General features: G+C 36.9%; 1 protein-coding gene across 6 annotated transcripts in view; it reads right to left on the minus strand.

Moving 5' to 3' along the window:
• Positions 1-122: 122 nt before the first annotated feature.
• Positions 123-22,351, minus strand: part of znf143a (zinc finger protein 143a) — a 49,670-nt gene continuing 27,441 nt past the window's right edge. For all 6 annotated transcript variants that reach the window (XM_052029605.1, XM_052029607.1, XM_052029609.1 and 3 more), the window contains 7 exons: positions 20,418-20,543; positions 16,316-16,495; positions 14,697-14,921; positions 9,784-9,938; positions 8,260-8,421; positions 5,825-6,007; positions 123-1,508 (listed from right to left, as the gene is read on the minus strand). In XM_052029605.1, coding sequence (XP_051885565.1) covers positions 1,419-1,508; positions 5,825-6,007; positions 8,260-8,421; positions 9,784-9,938; positions 14,697-14,921; positions 16,316-16,495; positions 20,418-20,543 — 1,121 coding nt within the window. In that variant the 3' untranslated portion in view covers positions 123-1,418. The remainder of the gene's footprint in view (positions 1,509-5,824; positions 6,008-8,259; positions 8,422-9,783; positions 9,939-14,696; positions 14,922-16,315; positions 16,496-20,417; positions 20,544-22,351) is intronic.

Consider the following 22,351-nt stretch of genomic DNA (forward strand, 5'->3'; position numbering starts at 1 on the left):
AATTACGTGCTCACATTCCGTGGTAGAATTGGAATTCACATTCTTCTGATGCAAGAACCCCAAAGTAAGCCAGATTTTCCAAGTTTATCACATAAAAGTTCAAAAAACTTTCACAAGAGAAATAGTTTCAAAAAAATTTTAATATACAAAAAATATTCCCTAACAATATTACTGATAAATTAAGCTATTTCAAAACATTTTAATTCCACTCCCCCAATTTTATTTTTAAAATATAGAACAGCAAGATCTTGTTTGAAGTCCCTTTAACTAAACTGGGCTCTACGTTTCAGTATATCAGCTAGTTTTTCTACAGATGGGAGTTATTGCTCATGGTTAAGCAGACTTGGTTTGAAACCCTATGCACAGGATTCATCATTATATATTCAGCAAGTCATTCAAGCAAATTATTGTGTTTTTCTCTTTTTGCTTTTAAGAAATTAAAATACTTTCAGAATAACACCTAAAAAAGGACAATAAAAGGTGATATTTTTGAATAAAGCAACATGAATTTAGATTGTATGTCTTTAATATTGCACAACCAAAAATCTGTCTTTTTAAACTTTTACATGATCATATGTAAAAAGTAAAATGTAGGTTACATCTGTGGTATTAGTATGTATTTACAGGTAATTGGTCACAGGCAAAAGATCAAATATCTTTTTATAATAAGAAATCAATTGTCATTAAGTGTAAAACTGTAGTCCCAAACATGTTAAACTCCTTAATGCTTGTACTAGAATATAATATAATATTCCCAGTTGTGGAAATTCATGCAGATCTAAGTTTTCAAAGCATGCTCAGGCACTCCACATTTTCGGGCCTACAGTTTAAAGTACCTTAATATCAAGAACCTGATTTGTCTAGTCCAGACTGTGCAGAGTCTTCAGGCAATGATGATTCACACTCTAAAGCTGCAATACACCATAAAAAAAAACATGTTTATACAAACTTTTCTGAAAATCACGAGGAAAATTTGCTGTGTCTTGTAAACTTTGGAATAATGTCCACATCTATTAACTGGTAATCAGTAGTACACTCTGCTCATTCACACATTCATTTCTACTTTTGTGATTTGAAGATACTGCTTATATTTTTAACATTGTGGTGTATCTATTGCGTCTAAGTAATAACAAAATAAATTATAATAGTATACAACATTTCATAAGGGAAAAATAGAGATAAATTAATGCTCAGATTCCCAGAACCAGTTTGCAATCACATATTTTGTTTCAGTAACTTATCTTCAACTACCATTTTAAATGAAGCTGAAGAAATTTATGAAATTCACAATATATTGCAGCTTTAAATATGTAGTTTAAAAGCTACATATAGCCTGCATGTGATACAATCTGCATACTTCTTACAGTACAGCTATTGTTAGAAATAGGCAGAACTGTGGCCCTGACATTTTCAATAACTTATTGATGTTCATCGATCTCCGAGGTTTCACCATGTTGTATTCTAGATGCTATTCTGATTGCTTCTTCCAATGATTGTTGCTCACCAAGCTGCAAAAAAAATGCAACAAATGAGCTTTAAAATTTAATAGATCTTATGGACAAAACTGCATTTTCTACCTTGTTGTGACCTTGCACCTTATTGCACTGCACTTTCTCTGTAGCTGTAACACTTTACTCTGTACTGTTATTGTTTTTACCTGTACTACCTCAATGCACTCTGTACTAACTCAACGTAACTGCACTGTGTAATGAATTGACCTGTACGATCGGTATGCAAGACAATTTTTTCACTGTACCTCGGTACAAGTGACAATAATAAACAAATACCAATACCAGAGAGTTGTGGACAGAGCTCAGAACATCACGGAAACCAGCCTCCCCTCCATGGATTCTGTCTACACTTCTCGTTGTCTTAGTAAAGCAGCCAACATAATCAAAGACCCCACCCAGCCCGGACATTCTCTCTTCTCCCCCCTCCCATTGGGCAGAAGATACTAAAGCCTGAAAGCACGTACCACCAGGCTCAAGGACAGCTTCTATCCCATTGTTATAAGAATGGTTCTCTAGTACTATAAGATGGACTCTTGACCCCACAACCTACCTTGTGATGAAAACATTTTGCTTTTATTTCAAATTTCCAGAATTTGCAGTTTTTTGCTTTTCACTCATTGCTTAGAATATATTGTAATAAGATCAATCACAAGGTGTAGATTGAAACAATGTGCATTCATGTAGTGCCTTTGGCATAGTAGAATAGCCCAAAGAATTTCAGTGTCAAATAAAAATTAACTGAGCCAAGTGTATTAGGTATAGGAGGTGAGGAACAAATAGATTCAACTAGGAGATGAAAGGAATCTATTTTGTCTTCAAAATCCCTATGCGTTCAGCACCATGGCAGATGATAGATGGCTGCATATCAACAGATCATCAATTCCAATCATTTGAAAATTCAATTACTATCTAATCAATTGAAAGTTTTATTCCATTGAGATTGTTAATCTAAAACCCCCAATGGGACAATCGGATCTTTACCCATACAAAACCACTTTGTTGCAAAATGCAGTAAAAGAATTAATTTTATTATCTGATCCACTATCATCCTCTATTGCCATCAACCTTGTTTGAGCCAGACAACTCGGTGAAAAAGGGAAGTCTTTGCCAAAGAAAGCACAATGCCTTTAAACCTACAGTACATTGTTGTAGGTCAAAAGTTGCATATAGGCTGGGCAAGCAAGGACAGCAGATTTCCCCAAAGAGCATTGGCAAAGATGATGGGTCTTTGAACCACAAACCAATAACTTAATATTCACAAGAATTTCTTATTTCAAATTAAAAATTTTAATTTAAATTTCTCAGCTGCTGTGGTGATATTCAAAACAGTCAATTTTATCCCTGAACTTTATTTCTATTTTACTGCCAATAGTGAAAATAGTATTGACAATACAATAAATTCATGGCCTCAATTGGCCAAATGGCTTCCTTCTGTAACTGTAATGATCTTATGAATTAAACAACCAAGAGGACTTTTTATTTCTTTTCTCTAGAAATACGAGTTAAGAAACAGAGGTATAGTAGCTTAACGAAGAGGGCAAGGTAGTGGATTAGTACCCAGGTTTTGAACTAGTTCCATAAATTTGAATACTACCACAACAACTAAGGAATAAAAATTTAATAGTGACCATTAAATTACAGGGTCATTGTAAAGCCCCTTCATATTCACTGATGCCTTTAGGGGAAGAAAACCTGTTGCCCGTATCTAGTCTGGCCTTTATGCAATTAAGAGGTTAGGAGTCAACAACATAGTTAATTCATGGCAATTAGGAATGGGTAATAATACAGGCCATAATGGTAATGGGCACACCCCTTGAAAATATATCAGAAAAAAATACGAGTTGGCATTTCTGTCTATGTTCACAGCAAAGACGGTTTATTGTACACCAGGTCTCCTCCTGAATCCCTCCTTGTGCTGAATGAAAACCTGTTACATCTACAAAGACAAAATGAATGTTCATAATTAAGAAATTTGGGAAAAAAGAGATTAGACGTAATTTTCTTTTTGTAAATCTTTTTGAGTTTTGCATGTTTACATTTTCTCAAGGTTAACTCAGAACGGATAATAAATGCTGGCCTAGCCAAGGACATCCACACACCTTAAACAAATAATAAAAAAACTCCAAGTTTGCATTCCCACCTCTGTTCTCTGCAATAAAGGACATATTCTATAGATGGCACAGAAGCATTATTTTGAAGAGTACTTTTCTGGAAGTGTTCTATGCTGGGAAAAATGGAGTTGGAACATCATTTCCTTTCTGCAAATCCTTTTGAGTTTTCCAAGATCAAATAGTGACAGGCAATACATGCTAGCCAAAAGAGTATGGCCTTAACCCAAGAACAAATAAAAGCACTCAGAAAACAGAGAGAAACTAAAACCATAAACACATTTTATTTTGAAAATAAACTTGAGAAAGGAAATAAGTGAATAAATATATTGTGCAGTAAAGCATCATTGAAAGATGTTATTAAACTAGAAAGGATGCAGAAAAAATTTACCTGGACCTGGGGGGGCGGGCCTGAGTTACAAGGAGAGGTTGTGCAGACTAAGACTTTACTCCCTGGAATGTAGGAGATTGAGGGGTGACCTAATAGAGGTATACAAGATCATGAGGGAAATAGGCAGGGTGAAAGCATATAGTCTTTTTCCCAGGAGGGGGTGCTAAAAACATAGGTTTAAGATCAGAGGCAAGAGATTTAAAAAGGGACACCAGGAGCAGCTTCTTCATGCAATGGGTGGTGCGTATTTGGAATGAGCTGCCAGAAATAGTGGTTGAGGCAGGCACATAAGCAACATTTAAAAGTCATCTAGATCAGTACATGGATGGGAGAGGTTTAGAGGGCTATGGGCTAAACTCGGACAGATGGGACTAGCAACACAGTCGGCATAGACGAGTTGGGCTGAAGGTCCTGTTTCCATGCTGTATCACTCTATGACACATCTACTACACTGCCCTCATCATTACATTCTGCTACCTCCTCAAAGGTTTGTCAGACAAGATCTGGCACTTGACAAAGCCATGCTGGCTAACTCTGATCAGTATCGGCCTTTCCAAGTGATCATTAATCCTGCCCCTCAGAATTTTTTCCAATGACTTCCCTCCTACTGATGTTAGGCTCACAGGTCTGTAATTACCAGGCTTGAAAAGGGGGACCAGGTTTGCCATCCTCCAGTCATTTGGTACTCACTGAGGAGTACAAGCTTTAGAGGCACTCTGAGGAAGAATTCTTTTCAACCAGATGAATGGCTGCAATCTGAAACACACTGCCTGAGAAGGTGGTGGAGGCAGGTAAGCTCACAAGCATCTGGACGAGCACTTGAATTACCAAGGCATAATAGGCTGTGGACCAAATGCTGTTAAATGGTATTAATACAGATCGGTACTTGATGATCAGCATGATCATGGTAGCCTGAAGGACCTGGTTCTGTGCTATATGACTCTATGACTTTAATACCCCAGTAAGAATCAAGACCTCTGGCAGGCCAGAAAATTGGAAGGGAGTTGTGGAAAATTTTTCTCCCATGTTGTATCTGAAGTAGCTATAAAAATGACGAAAACCAGAAATTTAGTCAGAGCTTCTCTTATTATGGGTTTAAGTTTGATAAAAACCATGTTTATTACTGAGCACTGTTAAACTATCAATGTTATAACATGAGAGGCTCTGAGGAAATTCACCCCCAAGTCCCTCATGATTTAACATTATTTTGTTAAATATAACTTGGTTTTAGTTTCATTGAGAAATAGATCATATAAAGGCTTATGATTTGGTCACTGAGCTCAATTACTGATTCTATAGTTTAAAAAGCATCAATTTACAACAGTATGAATGTTCATAGATGCCTAGATAGGGACCTTCATAACTTTTTCCCCAATCATGTCTACAAATCACTAAGTATTAACTATTGGAGTGGATATAAGCTACACTGCTGATACAAGTAGGGCTTTGATTTGCAGTAAAACATACATGGTCTCTCAAACTTTATTGGTGCATAGCATATATGTGGTACTTTTCCCCCTTATCTACATTCAAAATCAAGGCAATGTAGCAACATCTTAAAAATAACAGAATAGATTTAAAGGGAAATGAGAGTCAAAATTTCAATATAAATGGAAGCTGGCATTCAAAATCAGTCATTCTGAGGGCTTCAGTGTACCAGCATCTGCAGTACAACACAAAATTATCACGTATTCCTGTTTTTTTTAAATTTTACATTAATTTAAACAATATTCTCTTAAAATAATTAGAAATATTGGTTGTGGAGAACACAGATTTATTATTTTTAACATAAAGACAGAATGTTCAAAACCTACCTGCACTGCAATTTGAGTGCCATTTGCTGTGGCTAGTAACGTAACAGGTCGTGCTCCTCCCGTTACTAAATGATGCTCATGGTGTTGATGGGTAACCATCTTTTCCACTTCAACAGATGCAGCCTGTAGTGCAGCGATAGTCGTCTCACCTCTCATCACACAATCTGGAGTCACGATAGCAACCTTTATGAAACAGGTGTTTTTAATTAAATAAAATTCACAAAACACGGTATGCTCAAATTTAGTTCATTCCATGTAAGTTACGTAAATTTAATTTGATCTTTAGTAAATTATTTTGAATTGTGCTGTTAATTAATCAGTTATAAGTGATTAAGTTCAACAGAAATTTAAGGAGAGTATAATTGGCTTGTCAGTGACAGCTGTGGTTGTGATGAAAGGTGACAGATCTAAAATGTTAACCATGCTTCTCTTTCCAGAGATTCTGTCTGGACTTGCAGTATTTCCAGTATTTTCTATCCTTATGTCAAAGACAGCTGCTGATCAATGGTGACTTACTCTATCTGCCCCTAGTCTGGTGAGTTGGATACTGTTTGTTGCAATAAAACTTCAACACTGAATCGTATAAAGCTTTTAAAAGAGCAAAGTATCAGAAGATATTTAAAAGATTGATAACAAGTCTTATGATAAGGCAAATGATCAAAACCTTGGTTAAAGAAATAGCTTTTGAAGAACTTCTCAAGGGAGGAAAGAGAGGTGATGAGGCAAAGGGATTTGGCAAGAGGAAATTCCAGAGTTGGGGATTTAATGTGAGGGCATAGCTGCCAATGGTGGAGCAATGAAGAACTAGGATTATCAAGAGATCTCTGAGAGTTAAACAGATGGAGGAAATCCTAAAGCTGGAGGGGCAAGACAATACAGGACTTTGGTAATAAGAGTGAAAATTTCAAAACAGAGGTACATGTTAACTATGAGCTAATGTTAGTTAATGACCACAGAGTTGATGAGTGCACAGGACGTAATGTGAATGAGAATATAAGTAAAAACAATTTGCATGATCTCAAATTTATGGAGGGTAGAAACAAAAAGACTGTAGCCTGTTGTGTACTGAAAAGTCAAATCTAAACGTAACAAAGAGAGACAGATTGAGGACAGGGGTAGAATTCACCTTCATCACATCATATTGGACACCAAGGGTATCTTGGGACTTAGGCAGAGGCAGAAACGTGATTGAAGGCATTGAAATGAAGTGTTTCAGCCAAGATACATGGAGAGAAGGGAGGTGACAAGAAATTCAAGGATTGTAGAGAAGAAAGGATGGTGTGGTAGTTTACAAAGATGAAAGAGGTAAAAGTTGATTTTTTTTTGAGGAAAGGGGACCTGAGGAGAGAGAATCATTAGCAGCATCAATTATCATGGAAATCAGGAAGGCAAGCAGTTTAGTTAGTAGATTTTTGGAATAGGGACAAGGCAGCAGAAAATGGTTCTCATAAACAAGGTGAGTTTGGAGGAGACACAAGGGGAGGTAGGAGAGAAAATATAGAGAGACAGAAGTTCAGGACCATAGCAGAGGAAGTTTAGTCCACTATATTAGGAGAAAAGAGTGAAGTGTCAGAGAGTAAAGTACACATTATTGGCGCAAGTATTGTTTGTTAAACTACTGACATGTATTAAATAGAACCTTTTTGAAAAGGTAGTGAATAAAGATGGTCTGTATACATTGCAGTTTTTTGTTTAATAAGGAACTAAGCCAGGTAGCATAGTGAAGTGTATTGTCGGAAATTCAATGCAAGTCTTTGCAGTTTTCTTTGACACCCCACTGTTCAAATCCCAGTGAAACAATTCATGGCTAGGAGATGAACAAAAATTTGCAAATGGAAGAGCAGCAAGAATGACCTTGATATGTTCTCAGTAATCTGCTAGGGAGTTCATCTTCAGTCAACTTTAAAAGAAATAGCCCATGGCATGAGAGAATTTGGAAAGGTTTGTAAAAGGAGGATAAAAAGATATAAACAATCTGTTTATTACTTAAATATAGCAACTAATCAAACTACGTTTGACTGACTGGAAGCATGAAAATTGAGATGTGGCCATCTTGGCAGGAGCGCTGTAAACTGGGAAATGCTCTCATATCCCGTGGTTAAGCCAGTAACCACACTAACTTGCAGGCTAAACTTGGAAGCCAAAGATTTTTGGATGCAAAATAGACTTGACCTTGCATTGGTCATCCTGCCCAAGCATCAAGTCTGAAAAGAGCACAATATTGGGGACACAAACATGAAAATGTGGATACAGGAGATGGGTTTAGGGGAAAAGATAAAACAGCGTTTTCAGAAAAATATTAAAAATTTGCAAAGTAACACAAAACTTCTAATTGGTTAATGCACAAGTCTGACCCTATGACTGACAATGGTTAAACAAAAATCTTGAATGTCATTGATTTCAAAGATATCAAACATACAAAACAATCTCTTTACCTGTTGACCATCTGAACCATCTGTGGTTACCATTGTAACTGAATGGGTATCCTGTGTTGAAATAACTGCATCATGCGCAGGGACTGTGATGGTAGTACCATCTTGTGTAACCATTGTTATAGTATTGCCAATCCCTGGCAGATCTGTCTGAGAAATGCTGACCTGAAAGGAACAAACAATGCTGATAACAACTTTTAGCATGCAGAGCTGAAGATTTTTTCTATAACCAGTTGATCAGAGGATATTGCATACAGGGAATCAAGACCAAAGATAGTCTCTAAATGTGTTGAGGGCAGAATAATTTAACCAGTGGCAACCTGGTCACAATTTCAATTATTCTGACTTTATTTATTAGTAATTTATTTCCTTATTTTTCTGTAATACAACATACATTATTATTTACTGTTAATAACATTACAGCATGACAAATAGTAGCTGAGGCAGGCCATTCAGCCCCACCATTCAATAAGATCACAGCTGATTCTTTTACCTCAGTGCCACTTTCCTGCACTAAAACCCATATCCCTCATCTATCAACCGCTGTCTTGACCACAGTCGACGACAGAGCCTTCAATGCCTTCCAGGGTATCAAATTCCAATTATTTACTACCCTCTGACTGAGGAAACTTCTCATTTCAGTCCTGAATGGCTGACCCCTTACTTTGAGATGTGACTCTAGTTATAGACACCACAGCCATGGAAAACACCACTCCACAATTCCTCTGTAGGGATTCTGTAAGAATTCTGTATGTTTCAATGAGATTACTACTAGTACTTCTAAACTCAAGAGCATAAGCCCAGTCTGGTTAACTTCTTCATATGACAAACCGACCATCCTTGGAATCAATCTGGTGAATGTTTGTTGAATTCTCTCCACTGCAATTACATCTAATGCAGTTTTCTATATGTGGTCTTGGAGCAAGACTTTTCTATTCTTGCACTCAAATCTTCTAGTAACAAAGGCCAGGTACTGTTTGCCTTTGAGTGGTAACCTCCTACCAATATTTACCTTCTGCAGCCCCCCCCCCCCCCCCCCCCCCCCAGGAATCTTATGTTTCGATAAGACTTCTCCTTTTCTTCTGAATTCCAATGAGTACAGACAAGACAATCCTTCCGTACCTAGGATCATCCTATTGAACTTTCTCTCAATTGCCTCCAATGACAAATTTATTTTCTAATATCAGGGGACATAAATTTAGTAAGTCCTCTTGATGAGGTCTGACGTGTGTTGTAGAGTTGTGGAAAGACTTCCCCACTTTTGTACACCAATCAGCCCAAAATAAAAACCAGCATTCCATTAGCCTTCTGCATAACCCAACAATCTGAGAGAAGTTAGTTGTGCATTGTTTAACAGATAAAATATTTCTATGATTTTATGAGCTGGTTGCATGAATACTGTATTTTTTTTAAAGGGAACTGAACAAAAAGAACTCAGATTGGAAAAGAATGGCAAAACAAAAACAAGTAAAGGTGGACTCCAGGTAAACCTCCAAGATGGAAACTCACATTTATTCTTATTCTTACCTGTTGTTGCGTACCATCTTGAGCAATAAGAGCCATGTGTTGACCGACATTTGCCTGGGTAACAGTGGTAACTTGTCCAGACAACCCAGTGTCTTCATCTACTCCTGTTACATAGGTAATTGGTTGGCCCTTTAGGATTTCATCTCCAGAAGGAACTTTTGAAATAAAATGACACAAAAACAGAATGATACTTCTTTTTTCTATTTTGGAAATATTTTAGTGGAAAAAAAGGTTAATTTTAAGTCATAAATGTCAAATGTACACCATCACTTAAGAAACTACCAACCAGATGGCTTCATAAATAGTCTATCACCACAGCCACCTTGGTCGCACTGCATCAGATACATTCCCTTTGTCCTAACCACCGCCCTCCCATTCTCTCTGCAACTTAAAACTACCCTCTGCATCCAGCACATCATTGCCACTTCCGCCAACTCCAGTGGGATGCCACCCCTCTCAGCCCACCACCCCCACCCCCACTTTCTGCTTTCTGTAGGGACCAGTCTCTCCATGACTCTCTGATCTGCTCATCCCTTCCCACCCACCCCTCCCCGTACCCTGGTACTTTCCCCTGCAACTAAGGCGCAGGGTAGTGTAGCGGCTAGTGTAGTGTTATTACAACACCAGTGACCTGGGTTCAATTCCACCGCTATCTGTAAGGAGTTTGTACATTCTCCCCGTGTCTGCATGGGTTTCCTCCAGGTGCTCTGGTTTCCTCCCACATTCCAAAGACGTACAGGTTAGGAGTTGTGGGCATGCTATATTGGCACTGGAAGAGTGGCGACACTTGCAGGCTGCCCCCAGCACATTCTCAGTAATGCAAAAAGATGTATTTCTATGTATATGTGACTAATAAATAAATATCTAATATCTTATCTAACGATAGGTGGTGCAACAGTGGTCACTTCACATCCTCCTTCATGACCATCGAGGAGTTTAAATAGCTCTTCCAAGCTCTGAGGTGAGGCAGAGATTCACATATGTGGGAACTCAGTTAGCGGCCCATTTCCGACGTGAACTGTTCGGATTACAGAACCCTGCTATAAGCTGGGGAAGGACTGTATCTCTTATAGAAATGTTTATTCTTTTCCCATCAAATTTGTGGTGTACAGGGTATAATTTTCATTGTCAGGGTGCTATTTTGTTTATCTTTTGTTTTTCTCATGTGTTCAAGCTTGTAAGCTAGGGTCATTGGTAACTATAATTTCTTATGTTGTTAGTGCTGTGGAAACTCTTGTCACTATTGCCATTCTTCTTTTATTTTGAAAGCTTTAAATCCCTCTCTGTACTTGATTCTGAAACTGGTCACCACCATGTTAAGTCAATCAAATTGCAAAATTTAAGATGTGGCAAAAAGTGTCAAAGAAAAAACAGAACTTTACAGGATGATTGGGTTTGAGAACTCCACAGTCACAGCTTATCCAAGAGCCTCTTGACTGTAATGTTGAACAAAAAGTTAACTGATTTTTCCATTCTCTGCAACAATGGAATGGAGGGCATTTTACAGTGGCCCTTTTGGCATAAGTATGACAGAGTAACATAGACAGACTGGAGAAGCTGGGGTTCTTTGCCTAGAACAGAGAAATCTATGAGAATATTGTAATATAACAAATAGAGAAACCATTTTCAGTGGCTGCAACTTCAATAATCAAAGGGTACAGATTTAAGATGATTGGCAAAAGAACCAACAGAGATAAAGGGATTTTCTTTGCAGCAAAAATGCAGCAAAAGATTGGGATTTAGAATTGGTATGGTGCTGGATATAGACTTAATAATTGGCTTCAAATGGGATTTGAATAAAAACTAAAACTAAAAATATTATGTGAAGAAGGGGAAAAGAGCTGGGAGTGAAAATAACTGGAGTGAACTTCAAAAAACCAGTGACACAAACTCAGTGATCTTAAGGATCACTCCTTTTGTGCTACACTGTATATAGTTTCATAGTATTACAGATTTATAAACCTCAGTATCTGTGAGCTTATAGTGGATAATCCCTGGCTGAGGGAATGATGATATTTCCTTCCTAAATGAAGATTCCTTGCCTGGCTATGTTTTCCACAGCTTGTTTCATCGATACCACTATGCTGTTGTTGTGGCTCCTATCACTGTATCTCACCTCCATTTGTCAGCCTATTCCTCTGGCAACTCACCCTACTACGTTCCACCCGAATGGGATATTTAAAATCCTGGTTCTCTACCACTCATTAATCACCATGAAATTTTTCTCACTGAGTGATTTCTCTTTAGTGATTTCAATCGCAATCCATCATGGTCTGTCTCCTCAGAATTCACAGCTCTCCATCCTCCTGTAATTAAGTCCTCTATATAAACTCTTGAATTCACATTTATTGTGTCTCATGTAACCCTTGATACTACAATCAAAATCAATCACATATATGACCAACTCTGATCATTCCCTTGTACCTATCCACCCACTTCGTCCTTCCTCTTTCCCAAAAGCTTTACAATTCCCTGAGATATCAGCACCTCTCTATTTCTGGCCTGTTGAGCAGTTAGAATTCTAATTGTTCTATCATTGGCAGCTGTACCTTGAGGTGCCAAAGGCCTGAGCTCTGAAATTCATTCCCTAAATCTCTCTGCCCCTCTTCTTCTTAAAGATCCTTTTTACGACCTACTGCGGTTGTCCTGGTATCTAATATGGTTTTCTGTCAAATGTTGTTTTGTATTCCTGTGATGCTCCTTGAATAAATTGCATAGTAAGTTCACAAAATAAATTACATTGCTACTTGACGTGAAACTGGTTATGTTTGAGAAGAAATAATAAATAAACAATAATACCATAGTCAAGCAAATTATTACTTTGCAATGTCTTCAAAAATATCTCCTTAATTTGGTTGGTTGAAATACTGCACGGTATAAACATCAGGTGGTTTCAGCAACATTTGACGCTTTCTGCTGCTGGATCCAACATAAATGAGGTTAATGGTTATTTTGTTTGATCCATTATGTTCAAAGAAGAAAATAATACACACTCAATCATTCAAGCCAACTGAACAAAATGATGACTTTAAAACTGCAAGTGCCAAAATACGAAGTTCTGAAAGAAATAAATATGAAATGATTGATTACCCTCATCCACAATTCTTTGACTGTGCAAACATGGGAATCCTTGCAAGCAAACTCTAAATCATTCAAACAGCCAGTATAAAAAAAATTAAAATATCAGAAAATGCTGGAAATACTCAGCAGATCAGGCAACATCTGTGGAAAATGCTACATATCATCCAGGTTTGAAGACAGAACTGAGGCAAGGAAAGGGGTGGGGAAGGACAAAGCAAAAGGGATGGTTTGTGATAGTATGAAAGCTAAAGAGATTAAGTGGCAAAAAGGATGATGGTGCAGAACAAAAAGAGATATGTAATAGGACAAGTAAAAATAACAAGTCTGACCTAGGGGAGGTACAAATAGGAATGGGAGAATTATTTCCAACATTTGATCCTGAAAACGATAGGGACAAAGCAAGTTTGTAAAATGCCTGATCATCTGAAAGGTGCTGGTCCTTGCACTTACGTGGAGCTTCAGTGGAAGAGCGAGGGCATCGAGTACAGAGATCAGAGTGGAAGTGGTGGAGAATTTATCTTCTCCCTTGCCACCTCTAGTGCTCCAAACATGCCTTTCAACTGAAAAAACAATTTATTTGTTTTTTCCATTTAGAATACTATAGTCATTGCTCATAATATTGCCTCTTCTATGTTGAGGAGACCAAACACAGACTGGGTGACCACTTTGTAGAATACTTAAGAAGATACAAATCAGCAGGAGTAGGCTAGTTGACACCTCGTCTGCCTCCCCATTTGAGAAGATGATGACTGATCTGATAGTAACCTCAACTCCATAAGATAATCATTCATCCCCTTGCTCATCAAGTATCTAACTAGCTCTGTCTTAAAGATATTTAAAGATTCTGATTTCACTGTCCCTTAAAGAGTGCTTCCTCAGAACTCCCAGAGAATCACCTCATCTGCCTTAAATGGGTGAACCCTTATTTTTAAATATTGACCCCTAGTTCTAGATCTCCCACAAAAAGAACTGAACTTGCCACATCCATCCTGTCAAGACCTCTTAAGATATTATATGTTTCAATCAAGTCACCCCTGACTCTTCTAAACTTCAGCAGATGCAAGTCTAGCCAGTCTAACCTATTCTCGTAATAAATCCCCTCAGGCCCAGGTATTAGTCTAGTAAACTTTTTCTGAACTGCTTCTAACTGACTAACTAACGTCCTTCCTTAAATAAGACAAATACTGTAATACAATATTCCATATATACCCTTTCTAACTGAATCATAACTTCCCTAATTTTACATTCCTCTAGCAATAAATAATATTATGTTTTCCAAATACTTACAATACCTGCATACAAGCTGTGTATGAATCATGCACTAGGTTTCTCACAGCTCTGCAATCTATTACCATTTAGATAATGTGCTTTTTCTTTATTCTTCTTGCCAAAATGGAAAAATTAAATTTTTTCCAGTTATACTCCGTTTCTGTTCAATCTGCAACCATGACTCAATGTTTGAAGTCACCTGTTGTTTACCTTCTTTGGCTCCACTTCCAATCTGACTTCTGCATTCATGGCCTTCTATTGATCTAATAAAGATCAACATAAATCTGAAGGTTTACAATCTTGCCTTGACTTCTATAGGTGCCTACAAAGGCAAATTAAGCATTCACAGCATAGCAGGCCAACAAACATTTTAACTGTGGCCCCACTGTCAAGGAATTCAGTAGCATCAGCCATAGGCCTCGTGTATACTGAACAGACCTTACAAGAGAGAAGGCTTCACATTCTCTGCTAGTCACATGTCAATATTATTAAATGTTATAAGCTGACCCAAGACAATTTTCATGGAGAAAAATATTAAAACTATCTATCTAAATTAGACTCACCATCCTGAGGCTCAAAGAAAGTCTCTTCTTCTTCAGTTGGCTCACTGTCCCCATGCGCAGTTCGCTTATGCATTGCCAGTGTAGAGGTCTGTTTATAAGTTTTGCCACAGTGGTTACAGTTATATGGTTTGGAATGAGTATGAACCACATGGTGTTTATATAAACTGGAGTACTCAGTAAAACGCTTGTCACAGCCAGGTACCGTACATACATAAGGCTTCTCCCCTGCACATTAAAGTAAATGAAATTGTCACAATTCCAAATGAAGGCAAAGACAGCAATAATAAAAGGGAAATGTCATTTGTAATTTGCAGCAATAAAAAGAATTTTTACTTTTTTTTTGCCATTTAATAACTTGAAAGGCATTAAGATCCATTGATACTGTATAATTACTATTTTGTGGTACAGGTCCTCCCTAGCTTACAAATGCCCAACTTATGTACAGATGAGCGGACACAACTCTCCCCACCATCGAGGGCATCTTCAAGATGAGGTGCCTTAAGAAGGTGGCATCTGTCATTAGGAACTCTCACCATCCGAGACATGCCTCTTCTCATTATTACCATCAGGGAGGAGGTACAAGAGCCTCAAGACCCAAACTCTACGATTCAGGAACAACTTCTTCCCCTCCACCATCGGATTTCTGAACGATCCATGAACCCATGAACACTACCTCGTTATTCCTATTTTCAAACTATTTATTTATTTTTGTAATTTATAAATTTTATGTCTTTGCACTGTATTGCTGCCGCAAAACAACAGATTTCATGTCATATGTCAGTAGTAATAAATCTGATTCTGAGCATTTGGGAGACCAGGAGGATGGATTTGACAACTGCTGCAGGCATCTTCACATACCTGCAATAACGTGTGGACTGTGACCTTTTTAATGGCTTTATTGTAAAAGGATAAAATATTTACTGAAGTGGTGACCTAAACTGAACAACAGTTAGCAGGTTCTGTGCCTCATGAGGTGTTGCAACAGGCGGCCCTCAATCTAGACTGGAACTTTTTTTTTAAAATCAAACCTGGAAAGCTACTGCCAGGTGAGTCTAATTATTGCTTGTTAAGTGAGGAACACAATTAAGCTACCAGTTAGTAGTTTAAGCTCTCTTACTAAACTACAAATTTAAACTTTTCACATTCTTCAGAACATTAAAAGAATATCTTCTATGGTTACAGAATACAAATCAAAATGCAACCTTGTACTGTACACACCAAATGATTATAGGTTTTAATTTTTAAAAACATCATCTCTTGAATTAAGAATATAAACAAACTGAAGTAGTGTGAGAAATTCAAGACCAATCACACGCTTTTCCCGAGCTGTTCCATCATGTTTCTTAATAAGTGATCTTTTTACATTGGTTGAGGCCTTACTATTGGCTGTATACCTTCTCATCCAGAGGTGTGACCTGGGGAAGTGGGGAGAAACTATAACTATCCTCACTAAAATTATGGAAATTACTCATCTCGAAAGGTATTCATAAAACTGAGTTGACCTCATATTACACAGCTTAAATGAATAAGTAAAAACATAATTTGCTCTGTTATACAATAAATTAATCTAATAATCAAAGCTTGGGAAATGACCAGCAGTGGTTTACTCTTATCAATACCTGTGTGTATCCTCATGTGATTCTTGTAATTGGTTGCACTAGCAAAGGCTCGCCCACAGCCTGCCTCTGGACAGAAATATGGCCTTTCACCTGTATGAGTCCGAATGTGCACTTTACGAATATTTGATGTGGTGAATGATCTGCCACAGCCTTCAAAAGGGCATTTGAATGGCCTTTCACCTATTTGTTAGATAGAATGTAATATGTGTTAGACTAAAATCAACACAACTCATTTAAAAGTACATTATCGCAATAAAATATTTGCAATTATTAGTCAAAATATAAATTTAATATCTTATAGTTGCATGTATAATCAAAAGTCATCTGAACAACTTTCACATATTTCAAATCTCCTCAAAATCACAATTTAAAGTTAAAGCAGTAAAACAAAATATATAAAAAGCCAATATATTATTTTGAAGGCTTAGCTACTAGGTATTTAATAGTAAAGACAAATAAATGTATAGAAAATTGCTGCCATTCAATTTCATTTTTTTAGATAGTTGTACTAAGAGGTTCTGAATATTTGCCATTCTGTCAAAGTACAAGACATTATTTGAAAAACCAAGATCATTCCCATCAGAACCATTAAGGGATGATTTAATATTACAGGAAGAGTACATAAACTATTCCCAGGGATGAAGAGGTCTAGAATAAGAGATCTTGATAGCTAAAAAATTAAATGTGAAAAAAAACTTGAGCAGAAGGAATCAGAATCAGAAGGTGTACATTGGGTTCTGAGATAATAGAATAGAATACAAGAATTAGTGATTGAAACTATTTCCAGACTAACAAATAAGAATGCTGATTAAAGCAGAGGTTTATGAAGGGACAGGGTTAAATGAAGAACAAGCAAATTGTATGTGATAATACATTAACAAACGGTGGGTGATAATACGTTAACACTGATGAGTGGAGCCAAATAATTTATTTTTACAGATTGTAATATTGATCATTGTACACCGAAACCCAATTGTTACAGTGGCTCACATGAATTCTTCTTCCTGTCCCTTGCATCAACTCAATCTCTTTTGCATAGGACTGTGCAGTTTTGAAACTGAAAAGAATCGGGAAACAGAATCTCCTTAAAAGTATAACTATGTGGCCAACAAAACAGAACATTAACATGTCTGGCAGTAAATCATCTTACTATATATTAAAGCAACCAGACATCAGCAGACAAACTGATGTGTTTCATTTATATTGCAAAGTAAGTCAAATTCCTTGTGATAAATGTCTAACTGCTCTGCTAATGCAGCTGAGCCATACTAGTTTTTAAATTAGCTCTTTAATCTCAATTTGGTTTATCTGGTAGCATACGTGCTTAATGGCAAAATCTATTAGTTCAAAGCATTCTTCAGGATTTAACCAGATAACAAAGATAGATATTCCAGTGCAGCCCTGGAAAGTAATATATTGCTCGAGACACTGTTTTGATGTGCATCTGTACTCTGAGACTATGTCTTTTCTGAAGGCAGATGCTTTCATAGTTTCAACAGCAATGATCTGCAGGGAAACTCCTTGCATTAACCAAAACTCAAGTAGACAAAGCAGACTCAGAAGTTACATATCCACTTCACTGTCATCCTTTTAGAGTCAAGCATGAATATGAAAGAGCACCGACAATGACTCGGGTTGCACTTTACTTTTATCTTATACCCTTGTAAAAATATAACTGTTTGTAATTTGTTTTTTATCCCCATCAATTTCCTCTTACTTTTTTCATTTTTCATTTTTCTTACTTTATTACATTTTGTTCTTTTTCTCAATTTTTTATATTTGTTTCCTTTAAAGTTTGAAACTACTTAGATATTTTCGTTTTAAGTTTTCTTATTTGGCTTTGCTTTTGGATGTAATGTCAGTGTATTTGGTAAAATTGAAGTAATAGATTTGCTTTTTTGCTCTGTCCAAATATGCTTCATTTAATGCTGCCTTTGCTTTACAAGGGCAACCCATTTCAAGTTGTGCTTCATGAAGGCAATCCACTCCAAAAATGGACAGACAATAGAATTGTTCAAAAACAAAATACAATCAATTATCTAGCTCCACAATGGGTTCACAAGTTCATCCACTGAGTACCTAAACTAAATATTCCAAGCTTGACACCTAGAGTGTTCACTAAATTAACAATTCTTAGATGGGATAGCAGTAACTCTGCAATCACTCTGTGATTTCAGATTGAAAGTTGACTACTTATCTAATGACTTATGCTTGAAGCATGCAGTTCCATACCAAGTCTGTCTCACTATTACTGAAATTCCCAACCAAGACTTTTTAAGCAGGTATTAAAATAAAATGTACTAATTCAGTTGAAAACAAACCCTAATCAGAATTCAGCTCTATCGTTTTAAAGCCGAGTAACTGGAATGCTCTCATTATCTGATCAGTTTTGGATGCATTAGAAATGATTAGCCTGGAAAGTAGTTGGTCTATAAAAATGTTAGGTTCTCCTCAATGGTTAAAATCTTACTGTTACCAATAAATGTTTCATAAAATTGCATCAGAAAAAAGTCTAAATTTGACCTCATATAAAACAGCATAATGAAAACCAAGAACAGGAAGAAGAACGAAGACAACATTTCCAGACAGATAAGAACAAAAAGTGGTAATACTAATACAGACAGCAACAGTATAGGAGATAAAAAGATCCTTAAATGTCTTCCTTACCTGAGTTTTCACTCAGACAAAGAAGGATGCATGGCTTGATCTAGTTCTCAATGAAATGGAGCAAGTAGAGTTTGACTTAACGAGGGAATGTTTGGGGAACATCAATCATGTGATCATTAGGTTTAGAACCACTTTGACCATAAAACAGTTTAACTAATTTCAGTGAGTTGAAAAGACACCTGGACCAGGTGGATTGAAATCAAAAATTGGTAGACAAAATAACAATTGAATATTAGGAGCTTTCAAAGAGGATAATGATCAGCTACAGTGAAGACGTGAGCTTTTGCAAGGGCAGTTTACAATCACTCCACCCTCCTTTGTTTTATCCTCTGCAAATGAGATTATTTAAAACCCAACTGCCCAATCCTTAACTTGCATTGTTCTATTCATCAATCATTTCGAAACATGTTGATTAACATTAGCTCCTGATTAAGCAATGCAGCAATTTTACAATGTTATCGTTGGTTTTCAAATGCTGCTACAACCTTGCTTTCCTCATCTCTAATTTCTTCCAGCCAAGATATCAGAACATCTCCAATTCTGACCTCTTGAGCACCCACAGTTTTCACCACTGTGTCCCTTCAATTATCAAGATTCTATAAGTCTGATACTCCTTCCTTAACTGCTCTTTCTCTTTCTAGAATACTCCTACCTCTTTACATCTACTGTATCTCCTTATTTTGTTCATTAATGCATCTGTGAAGCACCCAGGTGTTCTTTAATACATTATAAAGAAAGAGTATATTCAAATTGTTGCAGTGTCACTCTGAATGGGTGTGTGGAAACTATACTGGTGTTATCATGTTTTCCATGAATCAGATAAGCCACATAGCAGTTGACATTGGTTTGTATTGGTATGTACAGATAACTGTAAAATATAGAGAAAATAGTCAAAATGATCTCGTCCATTGTATCATAAAATATTACGGCTTTGGGCTAGACTTGCCCTGATGTTAAGTCACGATAAAGATTTTTTTTTAAAAGAGTACTGTTCTCATTACAGAACACCCAAGTATTTCTCTTAAAAGCCCATGGGAGAAAAAGACCAGAAGTAGCCAACCAGGCTACATGATTTTGTATCTTTAATCTAGAATGTGAGAATGCCAACATGAGATGATGCTATGGGGAATTTTGCAAAAAATGAAAAATGCATCTTCCTAACAATTCCTAACCGCACAGTAGCGTAGCGGTTAGCGCGACGCTATTACAGCGCCAGCGATCGGGGTTCGATTCCCGATGCTGTAAGGAGTTTGTACATTCTCCCGTGTCTGCATGGGTTTCCTCCGGGTGCTCCAGTTTCCTCCCACATTCCAAAGACGTACGGGTAGGTTAATTTGGGTTTAAAATGGGAGGCAAGGACTCGTTGGGCCGGAAGGGCCTGTTACCACGCAGTAAATAAAATTTTTAAAAAATTTAAATTTATATCTTGTTTTACCTGTGTGTGTTCGGATATGTTTCTGTAGGTCCCCTGAGGTTTTAAATGCTTTGTCACAGCTTTCTTCTGGGCATCTATATGGCTTTTCTCCCGTATGGGTTCTTGTATGGCTTTTTAATCCATATCCTAAAACAGAAACATGATTAAGGGGAAAGAGCATATTGAATATCATAGATCTAATCAGGTTTTTAATTATACTGCAGATATGGCACGAAGAAGTATGTCAGCAAAGTAGTTTCCAAGTGCCACAGTGAAAGACAGCAGGTGAATATATGTGAGCATTACGTGTAAGCATTATTCAGTGAATTTTACAAATACTACAGCTGCCGAAGCATGCATATGGTAGTCTATTTTCATTTGAATGCAATATGAAGTTTTTTTTAATCCACGCAGATCATTAAATAAACTTAAAATTGGAGATTCATTATAAATCCTGGGAATGTATAAAGGTAGAAGCTAATGATTACCACTAAAACCATTATATGCAGGTGTGAGAGGGGAGGAGGGAGTACTTTGTGTTAGACTAACTACTGCATCAAATTTACATAATGACGACATTTCAAAATGAAATTATGTGGGTGGAAAGCAACAACTTTGAAGATGCAAAAGACAAAATAAAAATATTATCTCCTTTTATAAATACTACATAAATACAATTATTTACTTCACTAAAAGATAAATGCAGTAGCAATCAACAGTGATAAAATGGATTATTTGTTTTTAAAAGCTTTGGACACACTAATTAACCCTAATCAGCATTGAGCTATTTGATCCCACTTGGCCCAACTGATAAGTCAAAGCAATAACCAAAATTGTAAATTATTGGATCAACATCAACTTCAGCCTAAAGCATTGAGTTCTAAATTTGATAGTTAACCAGATATTTTATTGACCATTCTTTCCTCAGGGAAAACACTAATTCAGAGTGAATGGAAGTAGGCTGGGGTTCTCCCACATTCATTCAGTCCGATCACACTCACCTTCCAGACTCACACACAAAGTTGGCTAAAAGAAGGGGATTTAATTGTGGTTCAGAGGGAAAGGAGAAAATAAAATCAGAGAAAGGGAGTCTGGGAAGAGAAACTGAAGGTACTTGTAGCCTTTGAATCCCCTTACCATGAAGTACAAAATCAGTATTCCAAAATGATTCAGTGGATAAATATATCACATAGGACAGTTTAGCACCGTGATGTCTTAAATCTGCAGGGCAGCAGCAGAGATAAGTGGTCTCAGTGTCTTTGGCCAGGAAGTGAAGAACATCATTGGTGCATGTAGTGGATAAATGCAGGTCAGGGTTAGTTAGATACTCCCACATTCAATTAGCCCACTGACATTCACCCTCCAGGTTTATGCACCAACCATGCAAGTGAAGAGTTTCAAAGCTGCTAATGGATCATTTTGCAGCACACTCTTGTTACCTCAAAATTATATTGTGAATCAATATTTAAGAACGTAGAGTAAAATCGCACATTATTTGTGAAATCAATTTTGAATGCATCCTCTAAGAGGAGCCATTTTTGATCCATAATGCAGATGTGGTAGAATACCATTACCTGCACAAAATCACAATACCAAGTGAAGGCAATGGCACAGAAGTGAGGATTTATCACCTCTGATGGGTACTTAGTTTTTTTTTAAATCAACTTTAGTAGTTTACTTTTAATATTAGGTAAAATGCAGAGTAGTTTTGAATATTAAGCTTTGTCAGTAAAAGAATGTAGGTACACAAAAACTGTCCACAGACCAGAACTTGTATGCGTTTAAGTTATACTGGAAATCAAACTGACAAAGTTAACAGTTTACTGAGAAGTGTCAACGTTTACAGATAACACATAAAATCATACATAAACAAATTATTGTAGAAGTTGGAAATCTGAAATAATAACTTTATTGCTGAAAGATTATTGGCCTGAACCATTAACTGTTTCTCTCTT

This window comes from Pristis pectinata, chromosome 14, assembly GCF_009764475.1.
Source record: "Pristis pectinata isolate sPriPec2 chromosome 14, sPriPec2.1.pri, whole genome shotgun sequence".
NCBI classification, from domain to species: Eukaryota; Metazoa; Chordata; class Chondrichthyes; order Rhinopristiformes; family Pristidae; genus Pristis; species Pristis pectinata.